This window comes from Chanodichthys erythropterus, chromosome 1 (assembly GCF_024489055.1).
Source record: "Chanodichthys erythropterus isolate Z2021 chromosome 1, ASM2448905v1, whole genome shotgun sequence".
NCBI lineage: Eukaryota > Metazoa > Chordata > Actinopteri > Cypriniformes > Xenocyprididae > Chanodichthys > Chanodichthys erythropterus.
The window spans coordinates 29,869,651-29,891,438 of NC_090221.1; the positions used below are offsets into that span (position 1 = coordinate 29,869,651).

At 36.6% G+C, this 21,788-nt stretch overlaps 2 protein-coding genes across 2 annotated transcripts; one reads left to right on the plus strand and one right to left on the minus strand.

Moving 5' to 3' along the window:
• The first annotated feature begins 9,002 nt into the window (after positions 1-9,002).
• On the plus strand, positions 9,003-14,088 carry si:dkey-74k8.4 (L-asparaginase). The gene is made up of 7 exons (XM_067404031.1): positions 9,003-9,162; positions 12,326-12,465; positions 12,576-12,671; positions 12,770-12,930; positions 13,658-13,741; positions 13,817-13,979; positions 14,083-14,088. Exons 1-7 carry the CDS (start codon positions 9,003-9,005, stop codon positions 14,086-14,088), a joined length of 810 nt encoding a protein of 269 aa, XP_067260132.1.
• Positions 14,089-17,106: 3,018 nt separating this feature from the next.
• aldob (aldolase b, fructose-bisphosphate) lies at positions 17,107-20,867 on the minus strand. The gene is made up of 9 exons (XM_067380742.1): positions 20,712-20,867; positions 20,443-20,555; positions 20,052-20,263; positions 19,020-19,074; positions 18,762-18,922; positions 18,528-18,611; positions 18,274-18,448; positions 18,004-18,203; positions 17,107-17,877 (listed from the first exon to the last, which is right to left on the minus strand). The coding sequence occupies exons 2-9, from the start codon at positions 20,552-20,554 to the stop codon at positions 17,782-17,784; spliced, it is 1,095 nt and encodes a 364-aa protein (XP_067236843.1). The 5' UTR covers position 20,555; positions 20,712-20,867; the 3' UTR covers positions 17,107-17,781.
• Between the last annotated feature and the right edge of the window lie 921 nt (positions 20,868-21,788).

A 21,788-nucleotide genomic window follows, 5' to 3' on the forward strand; every position in this document is an offset into this window, starting at 1 on the left:
GAAGATCTCCAGAGTCCGTCTCCTGTCCACACCCATCCTTCCTCAATCATGAAACGGCCTCAAATTCAGACTGAAGTAAAGCCATCACTTCAGAAACCTGACAAGCCAGAGACAAACAAATATGTTTCAGCAGTCTCAGGTAACAATGAAGAGGATGATGACAAACTGCTTCCTGGAAGGATGAAAGGTCAAACATTTGTAATTGACATCGAAGCTCAAGAAAGCAACCTCAAACGTCTGGATCAAGCTTTTCAAAACAACAACATCTCCTCTGAAATGTACAACCTGTGCAGAGGAAACATCAGTCAAACGCTTCAAAGTGTTGATCTGCGACTTGGATGTCTTTTACGGAGATACATCAGACACGTCCAATTGAAGCAATTAAGGTAAGAAAAAGGACGATCAATGGCAGACAATTTGTTTGATTGTATTTTTTTGTAATGTTTTGATAAATCATCTTTACAATGTGCCATTAAAAAAAAAAAAAAAAATGCATTTCTGAATGTTTTCTGTTATTCAGGAAGAGCCTTGATGAAAATTTCAAGCTGACCAGAAATTTAAAGGATGGACTGGCATTCAAAAAAGTTCATTCTCAGCTCTGTAAATTCGACCATTTCCAACAGAGTGTGAGAAAAGTCTGGGATGCCAAGCAAGCTTCCACAGACGAGACACGCAAATGGTGCATCGCACGGACGGCCCATTTATACCAGCAGGTCAGTAAGAATTAGACAAAATCTAATAATATAATTCTAGTCTTGTTTTTTGGTAGTGATGTAAAAAACAGTGATGAAGAAAAACATATCAATAATTTAATAATTTTCTATTTTTATCTTACCAACAGATGAATTCGATCCATGGCCTACATCTGACAGGCATATCATGTGTCCAGAGGCACGTACCAGTGCCTCTGCTGACTGTGACACCTGTGAGGTTCAGCACACATCTATGCCCGTCTCCTCCTCAGCGCCCACAAACTGCTCCCAGCAGAGCCAGTCCGACTCGTCTTCCTCGAAACAACCTGAGACTTCTTTACAGCACGAATACAACCAGGAATATATCAGGCAGTTTCTTGAAGATCGGTTGCATCCGCCAATGTGAACTCGCATCTGGAACATCTCATGTGTAAAAGAACCCAAGAGCAGTGTGGGAAAGAGGACGAGGCTGAGGGCCGTGAGAAAGAGGCCGGTGGCATGATTGCTAATGAGCATCACCTGCGCGCCGCACCGGTCTCGTATCTCACGGAGGAGCTCGGAAGCATAAAGGGGGAACGCCGACAGTTAAGGACGAGAGAGGACCAGTTCCCGACTCCTTCTTCCCTAACCTTGCTACATTGGTGCCGAAACCCAGGAGGAAGAAGGGACACACTGTCGGAGAGTCCTCGCTTCTGAGAGGGAATGCAGTGCCGAGGAGGTTGGGCAGCATTGCCGGCCCCATGGAGGTGGAGGAGTGTCAGGCCGAACTCTATCGCATGGCACCGCGAGTGAGAGCCTCTTGGCTGGTTGAGGGCTGAGAGCCAGTGTGTCCGGGAACTGGACCAAGAATGTTTTCCTCTCTCCTCTCTGTACCTCCTCAGGCTTCCGTCTCCTTTTCTCTCACCTTGTCTGTCCTTACCCCCAGGTACTACTACTCACATGCTATCAGCAACTTTTAACCTGTGGGGGGGTGGGGGCTTGGCAACACTGCTTACCCCTTAACCCACTCTTAATCCTACCCATACCACCAACCAATCCCTATCCCTTACTTGTATCCCAATTTTATAAAATATTCATATTAAAAAATTATTAATTTACAAAAATTAAATGTGAAATAAATCTAATAAAACACCACACAAATTTGCTTGCAAATTCTTTGCTTTCAGAGTAAATATATGAAAAGTCTTTAATTTGCTGGTATGATGTACAGGAATTTATCTTGTTTAAAACTTTTGCTCAAAAACATTACAATATCCATATAATTTTTCTCAAATTTCATATTTTTTTCACATTTGGAGCACTGGTAATCCAGATTTGGTAATCTGAAAAAGTGAATATCTGGATCAGGGCGATCCAATCCTATTTTGCTTTGAAAAGGTTTACTCAGCGATAACTCATGCAATGGAGTAATCTCCGGTCTCCTTAAAATTTGTTTTAATGGTTTTATATAATGATATATAACAAAGTGAAAAGCATACATTTTACACTCTAAATAAACTCTACATTGTTTCTAAAGATTTTTGGCACTTTCATAATAACTTTTATGGTAAATATACTTTAAAAATATTCAATTAAAAACAAAAATTTGAAACAATATGATGGAGAAAATAATGAGCAAAAAATGTAGTTTAGGTTATAACATTTGGTCTTACCTCTTTGTTTAAATTCCATCATTAGTTTTCACATTCTGGAAAAAAAAAGTCCTGTAGATCTGTCACCTCTTCTACAGAAAGGTTTTTATTATATATATATATATATATATATATATATATATATATATATATATATATATATATATATATATATATATATATATTTTTTTTTTTTTTTTTTTACAGTCTATGCTCAACACCCACCACAAAACAAAGGCCAATTTTGGGAGAATTATTTGAATGTCTTCTTGAATCACCTTTTTTGCTTAAAAAAAGAACAGAGTGAGTGATGTAATGGCACCACCGCTGCTGAAAATTTTCACGTACGTTTTAACATATGTATAAAACTTTTAGTTGGCATTTTGCAGAACTTGCATCTTGTGGCTAATGTTGTTGAACCAATAAAAATGAACAAAGCAAGTTTAGAACAAAGCAAACTATGGTTGCAATTTCCTTTGTTACCAATAGAGTTTAATGGGACTTACGACCATAGTTGGATAACGATGCTTTCGGGAAACACACCCCAGTCTAGTGGTTAGATGGTAATACTGATGAAGATTTTTCCACAATTTAAAGGCAGAAGCCAGCATTTATTTCTGATAGAATTCGATTTCACATATAGGCCCCCTGACTGGTCCCACTGAGGCACTGCGAACAGCATAATTGAATTTAAAATGAGGACAAATATAAAACTAAAAGCTACTCGTATTTAACACAGTTGCAGGTCCAAGTCTCCTCTCCATTTTGACTGGGCTGTTACAGCAGGGGTGTCAAATTCAGTTCCTCCGTGGACGTGCTTAGAGAGAAAATGCAAATTTCATTCAGATTATATAATCGGAGAGTAGCCTATTTCTTTTCGTTTTGAATTATTTAGTTTAAAAGTAGACATTTCAAGCTTTCTCATGTCTGTGAGGCAGGTAGCCTATACGCTGAGTTTCAGTTCATTTAGCCTATAAGATGCGCTCCAGTTCACGTGCAAGTGATCGCGCCGGCACCTCCATGTCATGATTATATTTTCTGCTATATTTGCTTCTTATTCATTAAATCCAGGCAATCGGTTGATGAAACATTGATTTAAATTAAGATACAATTTATACAAAACTAAATTCAGTTTAACTCTCTGAGGTCTGAAAACGCACCGGCGCGTTATGCAGGGTTTTTTTTCACATTGCAGCAAAACAGACTTAAAATACTCCATCCTTTTTTGTCATAGAGACATAAGTAATATATCAATTGAAACTATAGAATATCTTCTTTTATGTGTATACATTCAGAGTAAAAACAAAATGTTGTGCTTTTTGTAAAATAAAGAAAACTAACATGATGCGTGATTTCTCCTCTCCCTCTGAATGAAGTCCAATCTGATAGTTCTCAGAAAATGAACTGTAACTTAGTGAATACTAATCACAGAAAAATTACACTTAAGTCTAAAAAAACGTTAAGATGTCAGGTTTTAAATCATGTAAGTCAAATCAAAAACAAACCTTCTGTGTTTATGTAATCTGTATGAAAAGAGAGTGTAGGGAAAACACCCTAGGAAGTAAAATTAGCTCAAATGAAATATTTAGGGAATTATAAAGAGTTGTTTAGATCACGACCGAGCAACTGATTCGTCCAGCGTTCATTTGCTCGAGCCGTAATAAGCTCTTGTAACGGATATAAATATCCAACAATCGTGAAAACACTGATTAGAGCACGGTAACTTGATCACAGTTTAAGACATTAAATCATAAAGCACATAATACAAGACACTTTCCTTTTAAAATCTACAAGAGATTTTATTTATTCTAACACAAACGAATCTAACACAAAGGCACGCACATACACACACACACACACATTCATACGCGTTGCAGTAAGAAGGAAATGAGAGAGAAAGAGCTTTGAAAGAGAGAGAGAGAGAGAGAGAGAGAGAGAGGGGGAGATCTGATTAACCGAATTCCTATCAATGCATTTCAAAGACCAGAACGAACCATGAATCATTCATTTAAATGCACCAGTTCAGTTTTCATCTGGAGGTACTTGCTTGCGTTGAGTAAGGTGAATTTCCCTCGTCGTGCAGAGAGGGGTTTCCCAAGTCGATGATTGGTCCAGATCAGGTCCGTGTGGAACAATGAAGCAAGTCTCTTTGTCGCTGGAGTTGAAGCGGCAATAGTCGTTGGTTGAACTTTGCGGCGAAACTTAGGACACAAGACTTTCAGCGGTAAAGGAAAATTAAGTAAAGAAAAGAAAAGTGAGTGAAGGTTGGATGGGTTGAATGAGCGGCTGGTCTGTTCTTCTTGTCACTCCATTGTTCTTGGTAGCTACTTGTCTTGGCTTCTTTTCCCAGAACAGACCAACTCCTTTTCCCTTTACTAACCAACTTCTTCCCTTCACTATCTTGCAATATGATCATTTAAACTTAGTTGTTTGTCACACCTCTGAGGAGTCTTGGCCAATCAGACATTGTCCTGTTTCAAGAGGGCCTTCCTCTGCCCCCAATAAAACATAAGTGTCACATCCCGGTCTGTCTCTGCTTTAGCAGAGTGCCATTTTAACATAATTGCTGTTAAATGGGATACAATACATTTTAAACAGATTTCATTCAAGTCAGGATATAGGAAAGGGGGAAAGAATCAAATTAAGTCCAAATAAGGCATACTTTCAGTCATTCAGTCAAGAGTTAACACATTTACATGAATTGTGAGTGTTTCTAAAGCCTAACTGTTTACAGGTAGTACTTGTGGACACATAATGCAAAATGCATGTAGTTAAAAGATGTTTGATAAGTCCGTTAAAATTGTTGGAACAATTTTGAAGCAGATTTATTTGTTCAACAGTCTCCTTGGCTTTCCTGTGAAGTAAGGAAACTAAAGGGTCTGGATTGTCTCTCTGTCTTCTTGGGTGACCCTTTGGTATGTCGCTTCTGCTATCAGCAAGCATGTGTCGTAAAAGTAATCAGCCTGGCTTTATCTGCAGACGGACCGGAGCCGGAACCTCAATTCTGAATTAGAATTATGTTTTGAAAGAATCATCTGAATGATTCATTTGTCTGGTTCGTCCACAGTTCCTACAAGAGCCATGTCAGAAGTCTGTGATTCAGCTCATTATCCGCTAATGCGGCCACGCCCACGGAGCCAGCGCTATTCAGACGCAAATTCAGTCAATACATGCATTCATCGTCTCAATCGTGTATTTATTGTCTTGAAAAGTGTTTATCTGGATGTAAAAGTCATGGTTAGGGAGCTCTAGAAGACATGCAGTTAGTTCCTGTTTTCTTTTCTTCTATAGATGAATTTTAGATGAGTTTTTGTTTCTTTAGCGCCCTCCGGCTGCAGTATGAATTGGAAACTCTATTCATGGAATAGCCTCTTCTTCTTTAGATGAATTTGTGGACTAAAATTGCACAGAGAGCGCCCTCCGACTTCAAGTATGAATTGAAAACACCAGCGCTCATAGTAATGACAATGAATATTAAAGAAAGGCTTTCTACAAAACAAAACTTAATGAAGTGGTCAAAATCATGTACGATCCACTCCATGTCTCCCGATATATTGTGCATCTTATGATGTATCCTATCTTACTCATGTTGTTCACTTTTCATAATCAAATAGATGAATTTAAAACATAACATAGGACTACTTAAATAATTTATTTTTTTAGACTTATATTTAATATTGGGGGCATCCAAGTTAATTGACATTTAAGTAACGCAATAGTTACTTTCCCTAGTAGTTACTTTTATAATGATGTAACTGAGTTACTAACTCAGTTACTATTTGTGAGAAGTAACTAGTAACTATAATTACTTTTTTAAAGTAACGTGCCCAACACTGGCAGTCAGTATTTCAACTTTTACCAAGTCTTTTTAAACACAAGTATCTGTACTTCTTCTTGAGTGAACCATGTGTGTACTTTTGCCATCTCTGAAGCTCAGGACTGGATTTCCTGATAACGTTGTCTCTTAGCACGCTATGAACTCTAAAGGTAGACCTTAACTGAAGATACTGTTTCTAGGCGTGTTCCCCGAACTATCTCAAGGTATATCCTCCTAAGTGCAACGTAACCAGGTGCTGTCCATGGCGGCGGTGCTGAATTGTTTGATATTGATGGCTCGAGAATCGATAATTCACTCTATACAGGGGCTGCTTCACTGCATTATGTGAGAAATGTTCTTTATAATAAGAAGCACTTCAGAAGTAGAAATTGCATTTATCAGGACTCATGGGATTATATAAAAGTAATCCAAATTGCACACTAAATCTATATTGTAATTTATCTATATTCTGGGGGCGCGGAGCCCCCATCAGCTTGAGTTTAAGGCGACCGTTATTTTAGAACAAAGTTTTAATTCCTTGGAGACCCGTCATGCAGCTGGCAGACATGTTGCATTTATATAGTTTTTTCATTTTTTTTATTCAAAATATTCACAAAACTGTTAACTATAGCCCTTCATGAATTTTATGATATATTCCGATTGTAAAATATGTGGAAGTGAATATGTTTTGTCGCGCGATGAATTTGCACGGCAAATCAGAGCTGTCGGATTTACGAAATCTTCCCCAAAATAGCTTACATAAAAGTATGTGGCCGGTGAACTGGTAGAAGAATAGAGTAAACTTTATTGTTTCATGTACAATGTGTATCTGATATGAATAAAACACTTCGTCAAATTATATAATTGAAAGGGTTATTATTGCAGCTTCCGTAAACATCAGTGTATGGAATTTAACAAACTATAAATGTCTTTTTTATGCAGTAGCCTACTTAATTAATTCAAATGTGTATGTGTCACGAATCCTGTCAGTTCCAGACTACACTTTCCATAATCCTCCCTGCCAGTCACATGCACACTCCACACCAATCACCCATTGCCACACATACAGCTTAGCACATTATCTGGACTATTTAAGACTCACTCACACACCACCTCTTTGCGAAGTCTTCATTCAATCTTGTGTTCAATTCCGAGCGTTTTCCTGCGTTTATTGTCTGCCTGTCTTCGAATCTGTCTGTGCACCGTTTATGATCCCCTGCTGCCAGCCTTTGGACTTTGCATTGTTTCCTGACCTGTGAATGATATCTGCCTGTCCTGACCATCGCCTGTATCCTGACCACGATTCTGCCTAGCCCTTGCTGTTCCTGTTTGCCCCTGCTTAGACCCTGCCTGTACAACCACGCCTACTTTTAATAAAGTTTGCAAATGGATCTCTGCCTGAGTCCCGCCTCGTTTCAGTATGTGTATGCCTGAAACCTAAATTAAACCTGATGAGGTTAAAAACACAGAATAATTGTGTCTGGAGACATACGCACTCACTGAGGTTAAAACGAAAGTATGACTTACAGAAGGTACACTTAACTAAGAACGTTTCGGGAAACACGTATTAACGTTAAAGTACAGCTTAAGGTATAATTTAAGAATGACGCAGAGTTAAGAAGGTTTTGGGAAATCTAGCCCAGGCTTCTCCAAGAGTTTGCGAAAAGAAAAGAGGAAGGATGGACAGACAGAAAAGACCAAGACCATCTTTTTGGGACTGAATGGACAATTTTGATTACGATTTTTAGACTCCATCCCCCATTTGTATAGGTATATAGGCTAATTCATTGTAAGAACTTGAAAAGGGACTTGTTTGAAAAGAGGAAGAAGTGGTGGGACCAGATTCCTGACAAAAAAACCTACAAAACAATATTGGTGATTATACTTTTACATTTCGGATATAGCAAAGAGGTGGCCAGTAAGAAGTCTGTTACCAGAGGAGCCCAAGGACCTTTCGACCAGGAACCTTGAAACTGCAAAGGAAAGGGCTGTGAGGTTTGCAGAGGATGTATGCGGTGAATTTGAAGATATTGATGTGGGCCATCTGGGACTTCTGCTTCTGCTGCTGATGATGATGAAAAAGAATATTTCTCAGCAGATGAGTGAAAAGCTCAGCACCTCCGATGAGAAAGAGCAGCAGTGATGAAACAAACCACACATAAACTACTTAAAATATGTCAGCGCCATTGTTTTGTCTCAAAATCAGTTGATTATATACGAAGTACAAACAAATAATATTAATTTAAAATATGTATAGGTTACTATAGTGCATAATAAAACAAATGGGAAAAGTGAATAATAATAATAATAGTTGTTGTTTTATGTAAGATGTTTTTTTTCTTACCCTCAGAATGGACACCACCCCTCAAAAATTGGCAGACACGCCTAAACCAAAAAGCTACGGAAGAGGATTAGGACCAAGCAATAATAAAAAAACAAAAAGAGAAAAAACTCGTTAAACTTCGAGAAAAAAAGTCAAAATAAAATGTTGAGAATAAACTCATTCAATTACGAGAAAAAAATTGGTAAAATTTTGAGAAAAAAGTCGAGATAAAATGTTGAGAATAAAGTCATTAAATTACAAGAAAAAAAGTTGTTAGATTATGAGAACAAATTTGTTAAATTATGAGAAAAAAAGTCGTTACATTTTGAGAAAAAGTCTAGATAAAATGTTGAGAATAAAGTCATTAAATTACGAGAAAGAAGTCGTTAAATTATGAGAACAAATTCGTTAAATTATGAGAAAAAAAGTCTTAAATTTTGAGAAAAAAAGATTTTTGTTCTCGCAATTTAACGATTTTTTCTCGTAATTTACTCCCTACTCCTGACATCATCTAAAAAACTGCATTTTGTCAATTAGACATGGGCAGCTTTTTGTGCTTGTCGGCCGAACATCCAGCTCGGCGTGTTGGAAGAGGCAGAGAGAGCTACTCTAGATGTCCTCTGTCCACCATCACATTTTGCCACTTGCGAGGAGGAGGATCTATTTTCGAGGAGTGGTTATCTGAGTCTCCAAGGCAAGGTGCCACTGTGCTTCCCAATGGAAAGGGAAAGTCTTAGCCTATATGATCATCTATCTATCTATCTATCTATCTATCTATCTATCTATCTATCTATCTATCTATCTATCTATCTATCTGTCACGATCTATAGTGTGAGTGCCCTATCTGCCACTTGAGGGCACTCCATCCTGGACTTTCACCCATTGACTACACTACCCATAATGCACTCTGGACTCATTACCACATGTCTTGCACCAGCTGTCCTGTATCACTTCGTCAGGTGTTTGTGTTTGCTTATCAGTTCCGTTCTATTTAGTCTCTGTGTTTTTTGCCTTTGTTGTGGTTCGTTATATCCTGTTATGTGCACATTTTGTACCGCTGGCTTTTGTTTCCTGTGGACTGTAACTCTGGATTTTGACCCATGCCTGTTCTGGATGTATGATTTTGGATTTCCCTTTTATTAAACTGCTGCACTTGGATCTTACCATCTTGTTTCTATGTGCAACCGTGACTATCTATCTATCTATCTATCTATCTATCTATCTATCTATCTATCTATCTATCTATCTATCTATCTATCTATCTATCTATCTATCTATCTATCTATCTATCTATCTATCTATCTATCTATCTATCTGTACTCTGGAAACATTAAAGAGATCATCAAAGAGCTGCCATTGAAAGTTTTATTAACAACAGAGTGGTCAGCTTTAAAACAGAAGAATAATTAAACAGTTTTAAATAATGAAAATGTTTATGATTGTTTGACTTTTTTGCAGTTATTCTGTGCTTTTGTTAACCAGTCAAAGTATGTACATTATTGTTGTTGTTTTTTTTTATATAGTTTTACACAGTGTAATTAGTTACAGTGAATGAGTACATTGTTTGATAAAAAAAAAATATTGCACAATCATTACGGCTTTGTCTGTATACTTGAACCTCACCGCCACGCAGACGTGTTTAAAAATATAACATTATTGTGGCCCGAATTTGGAATATAAAGCTTTTAGTGCTTTTTTAAAAAAATGTCTCTTTTATAGTAACCAAGGCGGTAATAATGTGATCAAAAATTCAAATATTACTGTTTAAAATAATGGTTTTCTATTTTAATATAGGCTATTTATACATACATACATATATAGCTATATAATGTAAATCTAAATCTTTTGTCATATTATTAAAAATGTCATTTTTGGTTAAATACATCCTTGCTTAATGAAAGTACAAATCTACCTTACCTCAAACATTTGAACCAAAAATATTTAAAATGTTTATCAGCACAATAATAAACTAATAGGCATGTGACAAGATCTCTGAATATTTAAAACGTACTGATATTTCTCGTCATGGTGAACAGCAGTCTTGTGATCTCAGCGTAACAGAGCTGAGTTTGTTGCTACACATTTTACAGTGCTTGCATTATATTGTTCTAAGAAAGTTTCATTAGGCTAATACAAAAAATATCATAATTATGAGCAAGTCATAATGGGAAAGTATGATGTACACTCATAATGAGAAACTTACTCAAAATCCGTAGTTTAATATAACATCAATGGACAGATCAGTGGCATCAGAATGACAAGTTCTTGTGTCATTGTTCACAAACAAAAATGCTTAGTCATTGGCAATACAGATGTAAACTACCTAGATTTCGATGACAATGACTGAAAATTCACAAGACTGCTTTTTCTTTATCTGCTTTATGGCATATGCCTAAAGAAATTTCAACAGTCTGAATTCACACATTACTTACTCTGTGGGATACTGAGTGCAAGAGACTGGACAGGATTCACAGTTACACTTTTACTGTTGTGAAAAATGAAAAATCATTACCATTGCTGTAGAATGATGCATCCTCCTTACACCCAAGCATAGACTTGTCACTCTGTCACAGTTTGTCACAATCTGGATGTCCTGTAAAGAGCAGATTCAGGGCTTTTCAAAGGTACCAAATGTTTTCACCATGACAACTCCCTCTGCTTGGTCTTGAAATATGACTGACATTGATTGAATTATCACATTTAGCACTCTTATGGAAACATATTTTGTAATTATCATTTAAATCTGACTAATTTTCACACTGGCATAAATCAATTTTTATGTGGTTTCAAATCAGAATATGACTTTCTGTTATAAAACAGGACAGGATTTCATACGTCCATTGTAGTGGACACCAGGACTTCAAGCATCAGGCATGTAGGGAGACACAACAAGTAAATGGGAAAGAAATTATATATCAATATTCCTATAAAATATTAGATATTCTTATAAAAATGTTGACAATTATTACTCGCATTATTAAGTTTTTCATTAGGCCTACATGTTGCCCCAAGAACCCTTATGCAAATTAGGTACATAGATGCATGGTATTTATGGCCATTTTACACATATATTACATAAAGTAAAAATTAAAATAGTATATCAAATCATTCTATCTTTTATAACATCTTTATACAATGTTTGGTTAAAGAAAATTCTGAAACCTGAAAATTGATTAGTGAATGAAAAAAAAGTCTTTTCGTGCCTTGTTATTTTTTGAATAACTGAGTCCTGATGTCCACTGATAGAATAACATATGAATAAAATATAAATATTTTTTTTTTTTTTCCCAAAAAGTCCGGCCCCATTTGGATGTTATGCTCCAAACAATATAATGACAAAACCCTGGTTCCCTGGTTATATAACGTTTTACTATTATGTTATAAATAAAAAAAAAAAATAAAAAAAAAACTTATGGGGAAGGTCATATCTTAAATTTTGAAGATTTTTATTGTGTATTTATTTAATTTTGGTGGCATTTCCGATGCTGCAGTCTCCAGACCATTTTTTCAAACCAGGAATAAAATCTGACATAAACTGTACGTCCATAAATGTCGATTGCTACGCTCAAATAGGGTTTAAAACTTATATTAATTTGGTCAGGCAAATGCGCATGTGCAATCCTGAGCGCGTGTCTTATGACTTATGAGCGAGTAAACCCGCGCGCGGTAAGAGCATGATTCGAATTAAACGGTCATTAACTTCAACACTGCTCAGCAAGATAAGTCTTCAAAAAATGTTCTGTAAGTAAAGATTTATACATGTATTTATCACAATTTTGAATCTAAAAAATAGAAACCATTTAAAAGTCATGTTGTTATCTATTAAAATCTTTTTATTTGATCTAAAACTTACTTTGACTAGTTGAGGAACTAGAAGAGGAGCATTATGATCCGTTGTTTCTTCCGTTATCGGAATTGGAATCTAAACGGCGAGACCGGCAGTTCCTCCGCATAGTGGGAAAGGTGCTAAGACTCAGCTGGCTTAAACACAAGACGCTTGAAGTGAGCTTACACTTTTGCCATGTTTTCTGTTTTCTATTCTTTTATTGAGATGATCAAAGTCCCTTGGATGAATGAAGTGACGTAAAATCCGATTACGTGTTTTTACTCAGGAACGTCAATCGACTATCCAACGTCTGATGCCCTCTTTTGCCAGGAGATGCATAGATAACAACGACTTCCTGTCTTTACAGGAGATTCTCAATCATGTAAGCTGTAGAATGCATTGGATTATTTTGTTTCTCTTTCATATGACCGGTTATAATGTATAATTCTTAATCCATGCTTTATCTCATGCTTTCTTTAGATGGATATAGATGCAGCAGATTATGATGGCAACACTGTCTTGCACAGAGCTTGTGAAAAAGGAAACAATGACATGGTATTGCAGTTACTGGCTCTTGGAGCCTCATGCCAAATGACAAACCGCTTTGGTTTCACACCTCTGCATCTTGCCATAAAAAACAAGTAAGTGGTTGTCAGCAGTTTTAATTACTTATTTTAAAGGGATAGTTCACCCAAAAATTTAAATTTGATGTTTATCTGCTTACCCCTAGGGCATCCAAGATGTAGGTGTCTTTGTTTCTTCAGTAGAACACAAATGATGATTTTTAACTTCAACTGTTGCCGTCTGTCAGTCAAATAATGCTAGTGAATGGGAACTTCTTTTATAAGAGTAAATAAAACTTGCTTAGACAAATCCAAATTAAACCCTGTGGCTTGTGATGACACATTGATGTCCTAAGATGAAACGATCGGTTTGTGTGAGAAACCTAAACAGAATTTATATCATTTTTTACCTCTAAAACATCACTATGTCCAACTGCTATCAGCATTCGCTTAGTGAGGTCTGATGGCACTCTGACAACGGAAGTGATGTAGTACTCATTGAAGTATAAGCGCAAGACATCACTTCCGTTGTCAGAGCGTGATCAAACCTCACTAAACGAATGCTGTACGCAGTTTTAAAGTTTTATACTCTTATAAAAGAAGTTCTCATTGACCCACATTATACAGCTGACAGACGGCAACGGTTGGAGTTAAAAATCATCATTTGTGTTCTACTGAAGAAACAGTCACCTACATCTTGGATGCCCTGGGGGTAAGCAAATAAACATAAAATTTTCATTTTTGGGTCAACTAGCGCTTCAAGTTATGTATTTCATTTTTTACACCATTGCCTTACATATGCCAGACACAATGACGTGATCAAGATTTTGATGCCGCAGGGAGCCACAGTAACTCTACACCCCGTGCGAATTGGCATGGAACTTATCAAGTAAGTCTTTCAAACAACAAATTAACTTGTCTGTCTGTTGTGGACATTTGCATTCAACTGTCCTCTCTAATTTAGGGCAGTTCGGGCCAAGGACTATAGGCTGGTGCATGCATGGCACTTAGCTGGTACAAAAATGAACGAGCGTGATTACAACGGACAGACTGCTTTACATGCAGCAGTGGAGAAGAGGGACAAGCTCATGGTGTCCAAACTTCTTCAATATGGCGCTACCCCAGAGGTATAATAAAAGTAATTTAATGTACACATATTCTGTTTTTTACTATTCTGATTGGTTGCACTAACAAGTCAAATATTTAACCCCTGATGCTCTCCTCATGTAGCTGTAGCACTCCCTTCCCTCACGGGTCAAAATGAACCATGGCCTTAAAATTATACTTATTATTTTATTTATTTTTTTGTCCAGAAAGCTTATGTCATTTCATTTTGATAATATTTTTTCTGTTTTTAATGCAGTTTTTTTGGAGGTGTATTTTTTATTTTATTTACCTCTAAATTATTAGATTTTATCAATAATTTAATTTAATAATACAATTTAAGCACATTCTTCACATTCTTTCAACTTAAATACAAAATAATACTCCATTACATGCAAAAACTTGTTAAAACAGCTTAAAAAGTCTAACATTAGGTGTCTCTGCCAACATCCTGTGAAAAAAAAAGAAATAATATAACATGATATATTATATTATTGTTTTCATGACTATATATTATTTTATTTCATGACTTGCCACTAGATGGCCTTATAGCTTTATATGGAGCAAATTCACTGTTCACCTGGGTATGCATTCAGGTGTATATTTAAACATTATAAAATTTAGATGAATGGCAATATACAGTATATATCTCTGTATTTTCTACATTTTTCTATTTGGATCATTTTTTTTGTTATTTCACATCCTGGCCAATGATGTCCTACAAACAATGTTCAAATTGAAGGCTATGAAAAAATATAGTGAATGGAATGCAGGCAATTTTATATATTATGTGCAAAAAAGGGGTTAAAATCACATTAAATTCCAACATGGTAACATTACAATCTAAAAACAAAAGTAATGATTTTATTTTTAAATTCACTAAATTAAAATAAATAAATAAATAAAACCAAAAGCACAGACTATATTTGCTTACCCCCTTACAATAGTCGCTTAAGAATTACTGCTATCATAAAAAATACACACTGCATTTTTTTTTGTATGTTACTTTACTTCTTACTTCTTAGTTTTTGTCTTGTTTCTAGTCCAAATATTTAAAAATTATTAAATCAAGAAGTATTTTCTAGACAAGCAAAAATTATTGACTTGTTTTCAGAAAAAAACAAAATTAATTTGTTCATTGTAATTTTAATTAATTTGTTTTTCCTTAAGCAAAATAATCTTATTTCAAACCGAAAACATAATTATTTTGCTTACCCCACTGGCATATTATTTTGCTTGTTTTAAGGAAAAACTCACTTAATTTTTATTTTATTTTTTCTGAAAACAAGACAATAATTTTTACTTGTCTAGAAAATGCTTCCTGATTTAAGAATTTTTAGATATGAAACGTCAAGTTAAAAAATCTAAGTAAGAAAAGCAATTTTTGCAGTGCACTTATTGGTTTAAATCTACATTTGGCACATTAATTGTCCAACAACAAATATTTTAGCAATAATATTGTATATTTTAGCAAGAATTACAGCACTCCGGTTTTGTTGTGCTCTGTCTGTTTGGCATGAGATTCTCTCACAGAAGGATGGTCAACTTCTGACAGCAAAATGGAAGTATTTTAATTTCGTACGTTTACAGATGGAGAATACAGTTGCAAGAAAAAGTATGTGAACCACTTGCAGAATCTGTGAAAATGTTAATACTTTTGACAAAATAAGGGAGATAATACAAAATGCATGTTATTTATTATTTAGTACTGTCCTGAGTAAGATATTTTACATAAAAGATGACAAACAAACAAGACAAACAAACAAACAAACAAAAAATAGCTGAATTTATTAAAATAACTCCATTCATATGTATATGAATCATTGGTTCTTAATACTGTGTGTCATTACCTGGATGATCTATGACTGTTTTTTTGTTTTGTGATGGTTGTTCATGAGTCCCTTGTTTGTCCTGAGCAGTTAAACTGTGCTCTGTTCTTCAGAAAAAAGTTTTCCAGCATTTTTTGCATATTTGAACCCTTTCCAGCAGTGACAGAATGATTTTGAGATCTGTCTTTTTTGACACTGAGGATGAGGGACTCAAACACAACTATTAAAAAAGGTTCAAACAAAAAACATGATGCATTAATAGATGGGGGGTGAAAACATTTGAAATTTGAAGATCAAGGTAAATTGTATTTAATTTGTCTTCCGGGAACCATGCAGGTATCTTCTGTTGCTTCCGAAAGGGCAGTACTAAATGAATTTCCTGGTGTGTGTGTGTACACATGTGAGTATGTTCTGCACTGGGGATGTTCTATAGTCTCATGCCCTCATTTGTGGGTGTGTTTGTTGGAATTTGCCAGATTTTTTATATTTGTTTGACAAATTAAAACAAAAAAATCCCCATTTCCAATTAATTCCTATGTGGGTCAAATTGACCCGGGAGGGTAGGGAGTGCTACTATTTTTATTACTACAACATTAAATCCTCAAATCCTGTCAGTTTTTGTGTGTGTGTGTGTGTGTGTGTGTGTGTGTGTATTTCAAGTTCAAATGTGACAATTGCCCTAAGGTCTTGGACTACCCCGATGAAAACTCAAAAATTTTTAAAAACAAATTTTTAAAAATGAAAATGAATTTCGGGTCGAAATGAACCCGTAACATGTATAATTTGTCTCTGCCCTATCAGATTGCTGATGTTTGGGAAAGGACAGCAGCAGATGAAGCAAGAGAGAAAAACCTTAATGACATTTTGAAGCTTTTCAAACTTATTGAAAACTGACCCTGCAGCATCTCTTTTCAGTCTGCTGTGGAAGTCAGAGAGACCAGTTGACATCAGATGCAAAGGCACATTACTTTTTAGGTTTTAAACATGTCAATTCTTACATGTTGGTTCTTAGTAAAGTAGAGCACTACAGAATGGTTGACTAAACAACTCCCACCTTAATGTTTACACAAGAAATCAACTCAAATAAAATGTATGATTTATTCAAAATGAAAAGCATTAGTTAGTTCCATGAATTAAAAATGAAACTAATCCAGGGTCTGTTTGAGTCATCTTAGTAGAACATTCTTTTTAGTACAATTAACAAGTGTACACATTAATGTGTTGTCAGTAGGGGTTAAACAACTTCAGATGTTTTTAAGTCGACGTCAACTAGTAGCTGATGATGTCATTAATTAACAAATAAGCCTGAACCTCGAGTAGATGGATGGATCTGACTCGAACGTGGGTTGCCTTGTGTACAGTTATGACATATGACACAATACTGCCTACAAGGTTATTGCACCTACATAATCATTTTTATCCGTTCTTTTGTCTTTGGGTTGTTATATTTCTCACAGATTTCTGCTCATTCTAAATCATATACAAATAAAGTAGCACATTAAAAATTACATTTATATGAATGTATGTTTTAGTTACTAAGAAATATATGCTAGAACATTTCAGTTTCTAAGCTATTTTATTGCTAAATCACAGAACAGTGTTGACAATACATATCTGCGCTACTTTCTGTGTGTACGATCTGCACGTGATGTGCGAGCTGTCTGTCTGCGTGCATTACAGTGCAGCAGTGCATTTAGAACGGTGATTAACTTACATGTACAGTAAGCTCCAGATGGTATAATCAAACATGTTGTATGCATTTATTCGTCATTTTAACTGTTTGAAACAGAGCGTAAAAGTGGACTTCAAAGATCCTGACCTGTTGTGCCCCATGATCAGCGACAAGTCGACGTCAAGCTTAAAGCGTCATGGGAGAGCATTAAAGTGGACTAGTCTGTGCAACCCCTATTTGTCAAATCTTCTTCAATATCTTTTGGTACGTTTGCATGTAAATTTTGTATTGTCCAGAATAAGTTGCTGTTGTTTGTTGTTGGATTTAGTAGACATAGCTGGCGGTAAAGAGGGACTGTTTAGATGCTTGGTCAGCCTGGCCTGAGGGTTTGTATTCGCCTTTTGATGCAAGACTATTGATCTGAAAAGGAAACAAAAAAAATCATCAACATATGGTTCTGCATTTAATATAGTAGGCTTATAAACTGACAACACAATGAAGCGCAATATTGCCCACATGCAGTATTTTAAGTTTGACATTGCTTACCTTGGCACGTGTGAAAAAGGCATCCTGTGCAGCCTTCTTGTTCGCTGCTTGTCCTTTCCATGCAGCAAGAGCCGTGGCCTGGAGAGCACGGCCATAAGAGAAGCTCAGCTTCCAGGGTCTGTGCAGGGGAAGCTGGTTCATGGCATTCAGATTCAGAGAGGCCTCCTCCTCACTTTGACCACCAGAGAGGAAGCAGATGCCTGAGAACCAGAAGAGAGAAGTTGAACATTTGTAAAGCGCTTAAATGGAAGCCATCATCTAATGACGTACCAGGTACAGCAGCTGGCACAGTGCGTCTGAGAGCAGTAACTGTTGCCATGGCGACCTCCTGAGGCGTGTACTTCTTGGTGCAGGAGTGTCCAGCAGTGACCATGTTTGGTTTGAGCAGAGTTCCCTCCAGATACACATGGTGGTCAGAGAGAGCTTTGTACACAGCCGCCAGGACCTTGGTTGTAAATTTTGGGAGTTATTTTTGATGGATAATTTGGCTTTGCTTTAACTGTTTATTCTGGGAGGAAGCTTACCTTCTCAGTGGCGTACTGGCACCGTTGCAGGTCATGATCTCCGTCCGGGAGGATCTCAGGCTCTACAATGGGAACCAAGCCATTCTAAAAGGAATTGAGGAAGAAATAATCAGAAGAAAATAACTTCTAGACACTTTGTAAAGCAAAATAAACAAATTACTGTCACGTCATGTAAAGGCTGTTTATGGACAATAGATAGGATCCCATAAGTCAGCCACATTCTGTTAGACATACCTGTTGGCAAATGCTGGCATATCTGGCAAGAACGTTAGCGTTTTCAGCAATTGCAAGAGCAGAGGGGCAGCTGTCATTGATCTTAAGTACACAACGCCACTTGGCAAAGTCACAACCATCCTTCTTGTACTGGGCACAGCGTTCAGAAAGACCATCCAATCCTGAGTGAAACAGATCAGGCAAAAATAGCTTCCCTTTAAAATGGAGAAGTCAGATGGATTACTGTCATGTTAAGAAGTATTTGAGAAAGAAAGTAACCTTGTGTGGTTGTCTCTCCATTTGTACCGCCCAGACCCGCTGTGCCTTTGTCCACCTTTATGCACAAAAACACAATACTTTCATTTGTAACATTACTGCCTAAATTAGTGAGACGACCTTTCTTTCAGTTACTACATCATGTATCCACCTTATTCCTAAGCCCTATGACACTTTGCGTGAATTATGGGTGCAACTTCCGTTAAGCTGTTAACAATCAGTGAAAGGCTCACTCTGTGAATGCAATAATACGTTTTTTTTTTTTAACTGGGTACAATGAGATGACATTATTATACTCAACCTTTAACCATCGAACATTAAAAGGACATTTAAAAGTGTAAAGTGTACTTTCAACAGACCATAAATAACCCCAAAAGTGTGATTCTTTCCACAGCAATAACGAACGGGTTACATATCACTGTATTATGTTGCCTGAATCAAAAATGTTCATTAACTTCAGAATCGCGTGATACTATTTCATAGTGATTTCCGTCATTTTTTCAGATAATAAATTGTATTTACCTGTGAAAACAAACCTGGAAAGAGAGAATGAGAGATTCTTTGTGCATTCCAGTGAATTATTAATGGGATATATGGTAAATTAAATTGGGAGAACAGACCACAAATGTGTAGTATATGTTGTCCTTTTTCATACTATTATAGCGGAATGCAAAGGGACAAAAGAAAATAATCATAAGGAAAAGACAGCAGCGACTGAAAAGAGCTCTTGCCATAGATATTCTTGTTTATAACAAGTCACGCATTATGTTATTCTCATGATGTCTGAAAATAAAACATGAAGGAAAATTAACAGTTCATTCAGTCAAACTGACAGATAAGCTTTATTTGAGGGCAACCTTATGATTTGAAATGATTCGTTTCAGGTTCCCCAAACCAAAAGTGCCACCCATAATTCAAACCGCAGTAGGCTCATCAGGAATAAGGTGGATAGAGCTACAGAAAGCATATAAATGCATAAAAACATCTTCAAACTATGTTTTGGAAAATATCTTCAAAAATGCACCGAAACCTCACCTTGATACCAACTACGATGCCCTTGTCCTTGACGACTTTTGGAAACAGAACTCCTTTGTCTGATTTCTGATACAGTGTTTCGTGGAAAAAGATGACACCACCAATACTTTCAGAGATAGAATTGTCTACAGAGAAAAGGAGGTCACGAAAGCTACGACGGTTCTCTTCGGTGTTCTCCACATTTATCTTCTGAAAGCGATTTCCCATGGTGCCTAGAATATGAATCGAACATATGGAAAGCAAACTTACCATGACATATTCAAAAATACATTTGATAGAGGAAACACAATAACAATACTGTTAAACATTTATAGTGATGGCTGAAACAAATTCATAACTTGTTGTTATTGATCAGTTAAGACATAAAGGTGATACTCTATCCCATTCCTACCTGTGGACTCATCTGCAGCCAAGATGCCTTTTCCAGTTGCCACAATACGCTGGGCAATTGTGGAAAGCTCCTTTTTCTGCTCCGTAGAGAGGGCTGGAAACTGATGTGTCATGCTGGTAAAAAGGAGCAGAAGTAAAAAATATTAGCTAAAATACTGTATTTACAGGCAGAACAGATACATACCCTTCCAAACCACTACACTGACTTCGCATGATGCGACGACAATACTAAAAACTAAAAGAGTTTAAAAGTTGAACCGTCATTCTTACTTGATTGGTCTGCAGGTTGGTGGCACTATGAATGAAGAATATGTAGTGGTCTGGCCTCTCCTCACTGACGCAGATGGATTTTAATGATTCGGGACCGAGCGATTCGAACAAGTCGGTATTTATTTGAGCCGAGCGCAGAGGCTGGACAAAGGTGATGCGAACGGGCGTGCTCAGCCTCCGGTAACGCCATTGGCTGGGATATTGGACGGGTGTGTGAAAATATCTGCCTATGTGGACTTTGGAATAAAAATTTCCATAATACAGCCATCCTTAAACTTAGTGTAACACATATTTAAAATTATCTCGAAAAATCTCTGGAAAACACAGAAGGAACTGTGAAGCACAGGGTCGGGAAACCTGAGATCTCAGATAGCCTAAAGTTGATTTTCAGGTTCTTCAGTTTCAGCATGGTCCTTCTCAGGCATGTTCACTTTGCAACACACTCTTTGTTTTGTCTGGTTATGTGCTATTACATCAAATAGTGCATATGAAAGAAAACACGTTGGCAATAATTTAGTAAACGTGCAAAGGAGCCTGCAGTGGGGACTCTAGGTGAAATAGTGCATTAATCATTTTGATGCTTTTAAACTATAAAGCATGCTGTGTTTATAAAGCATAGACCTACTTCACAAACATTTCTTGTAAAGTGCCTCAGTTGGTACTTTATGTAAATTATAGCCACATTAAAAATAAAATACTCCAAATGCCTTACTCAACTCACTCTCTACCCGTGTGTGTGTGTGTGTGTGTGTGTGTGTGTGTGTGTGTGTGTGTGTGTGTGTGTGTGTGGTTAACAAACTTGTCTGATTGCTGTAAAGACGTCAGTCGCAAACAGAAACTGTGCTGGTGGGGGGAGAATTACATCAACAGCAGAAGATGAAATCATTTTGGCAGACTAACAAGATGTGGTCTGATGAAAGGGTTTTGAGGAGGCCCGTGATAAACTTGCGGCATGATGAAGACGTGCACTGAAGCACAGAAACGTTAAACCAAGAGAACAAATCAAGAGATTTCACAACATGAACTCTGTATTTAAAGGCAAGAGTCTGAAATGCACACTCGGGGACAGAGTCCATA

Coding starts and splice junctions, on each gene's coding strand:
- si:dkey-74k8.4 (XM_067404031.1), top strand. CDS start 9,003: ATGGGCAGCTTTTTGTGCTTGTCGGCCGAACATCCAGCTCGGCGTGTT. Junction 12,466..12,575: donor TTAAACACAAGACGCTTGAA/GTGAGCTTACAC, acceptor GTTTTTACTCAG/GAACGTCAATCGACTATCCA. Junction 12,931..13,657: donor CATCTTGCCATAAAAAACAA/GTAAGTGGTTGT, acceptor TACATATGCCAG/ACACAATGACGTGATCAAGA.
- aldob (XM_067380742.1), bottom strand. CDS start 20,554: ATGACACATCAGTTTCCAGCCCTCTCTACGGAGCAGAAAAAGGAGCTT. Junction 18,923..19,019: donor TGGAGAGACAACCACACAAG/GTTACTTTCTTT, acceptor TGTTTCACTCAG/GATTGGATGGTCTTTCTGAA. Junction 18,449..18,527: donor GCCAGTACGCCACTGAGAAG/GTAAGCTTCCTC, acceptor TTTACAACCAAG/GTCCTGGCGGCTGTGTACAA.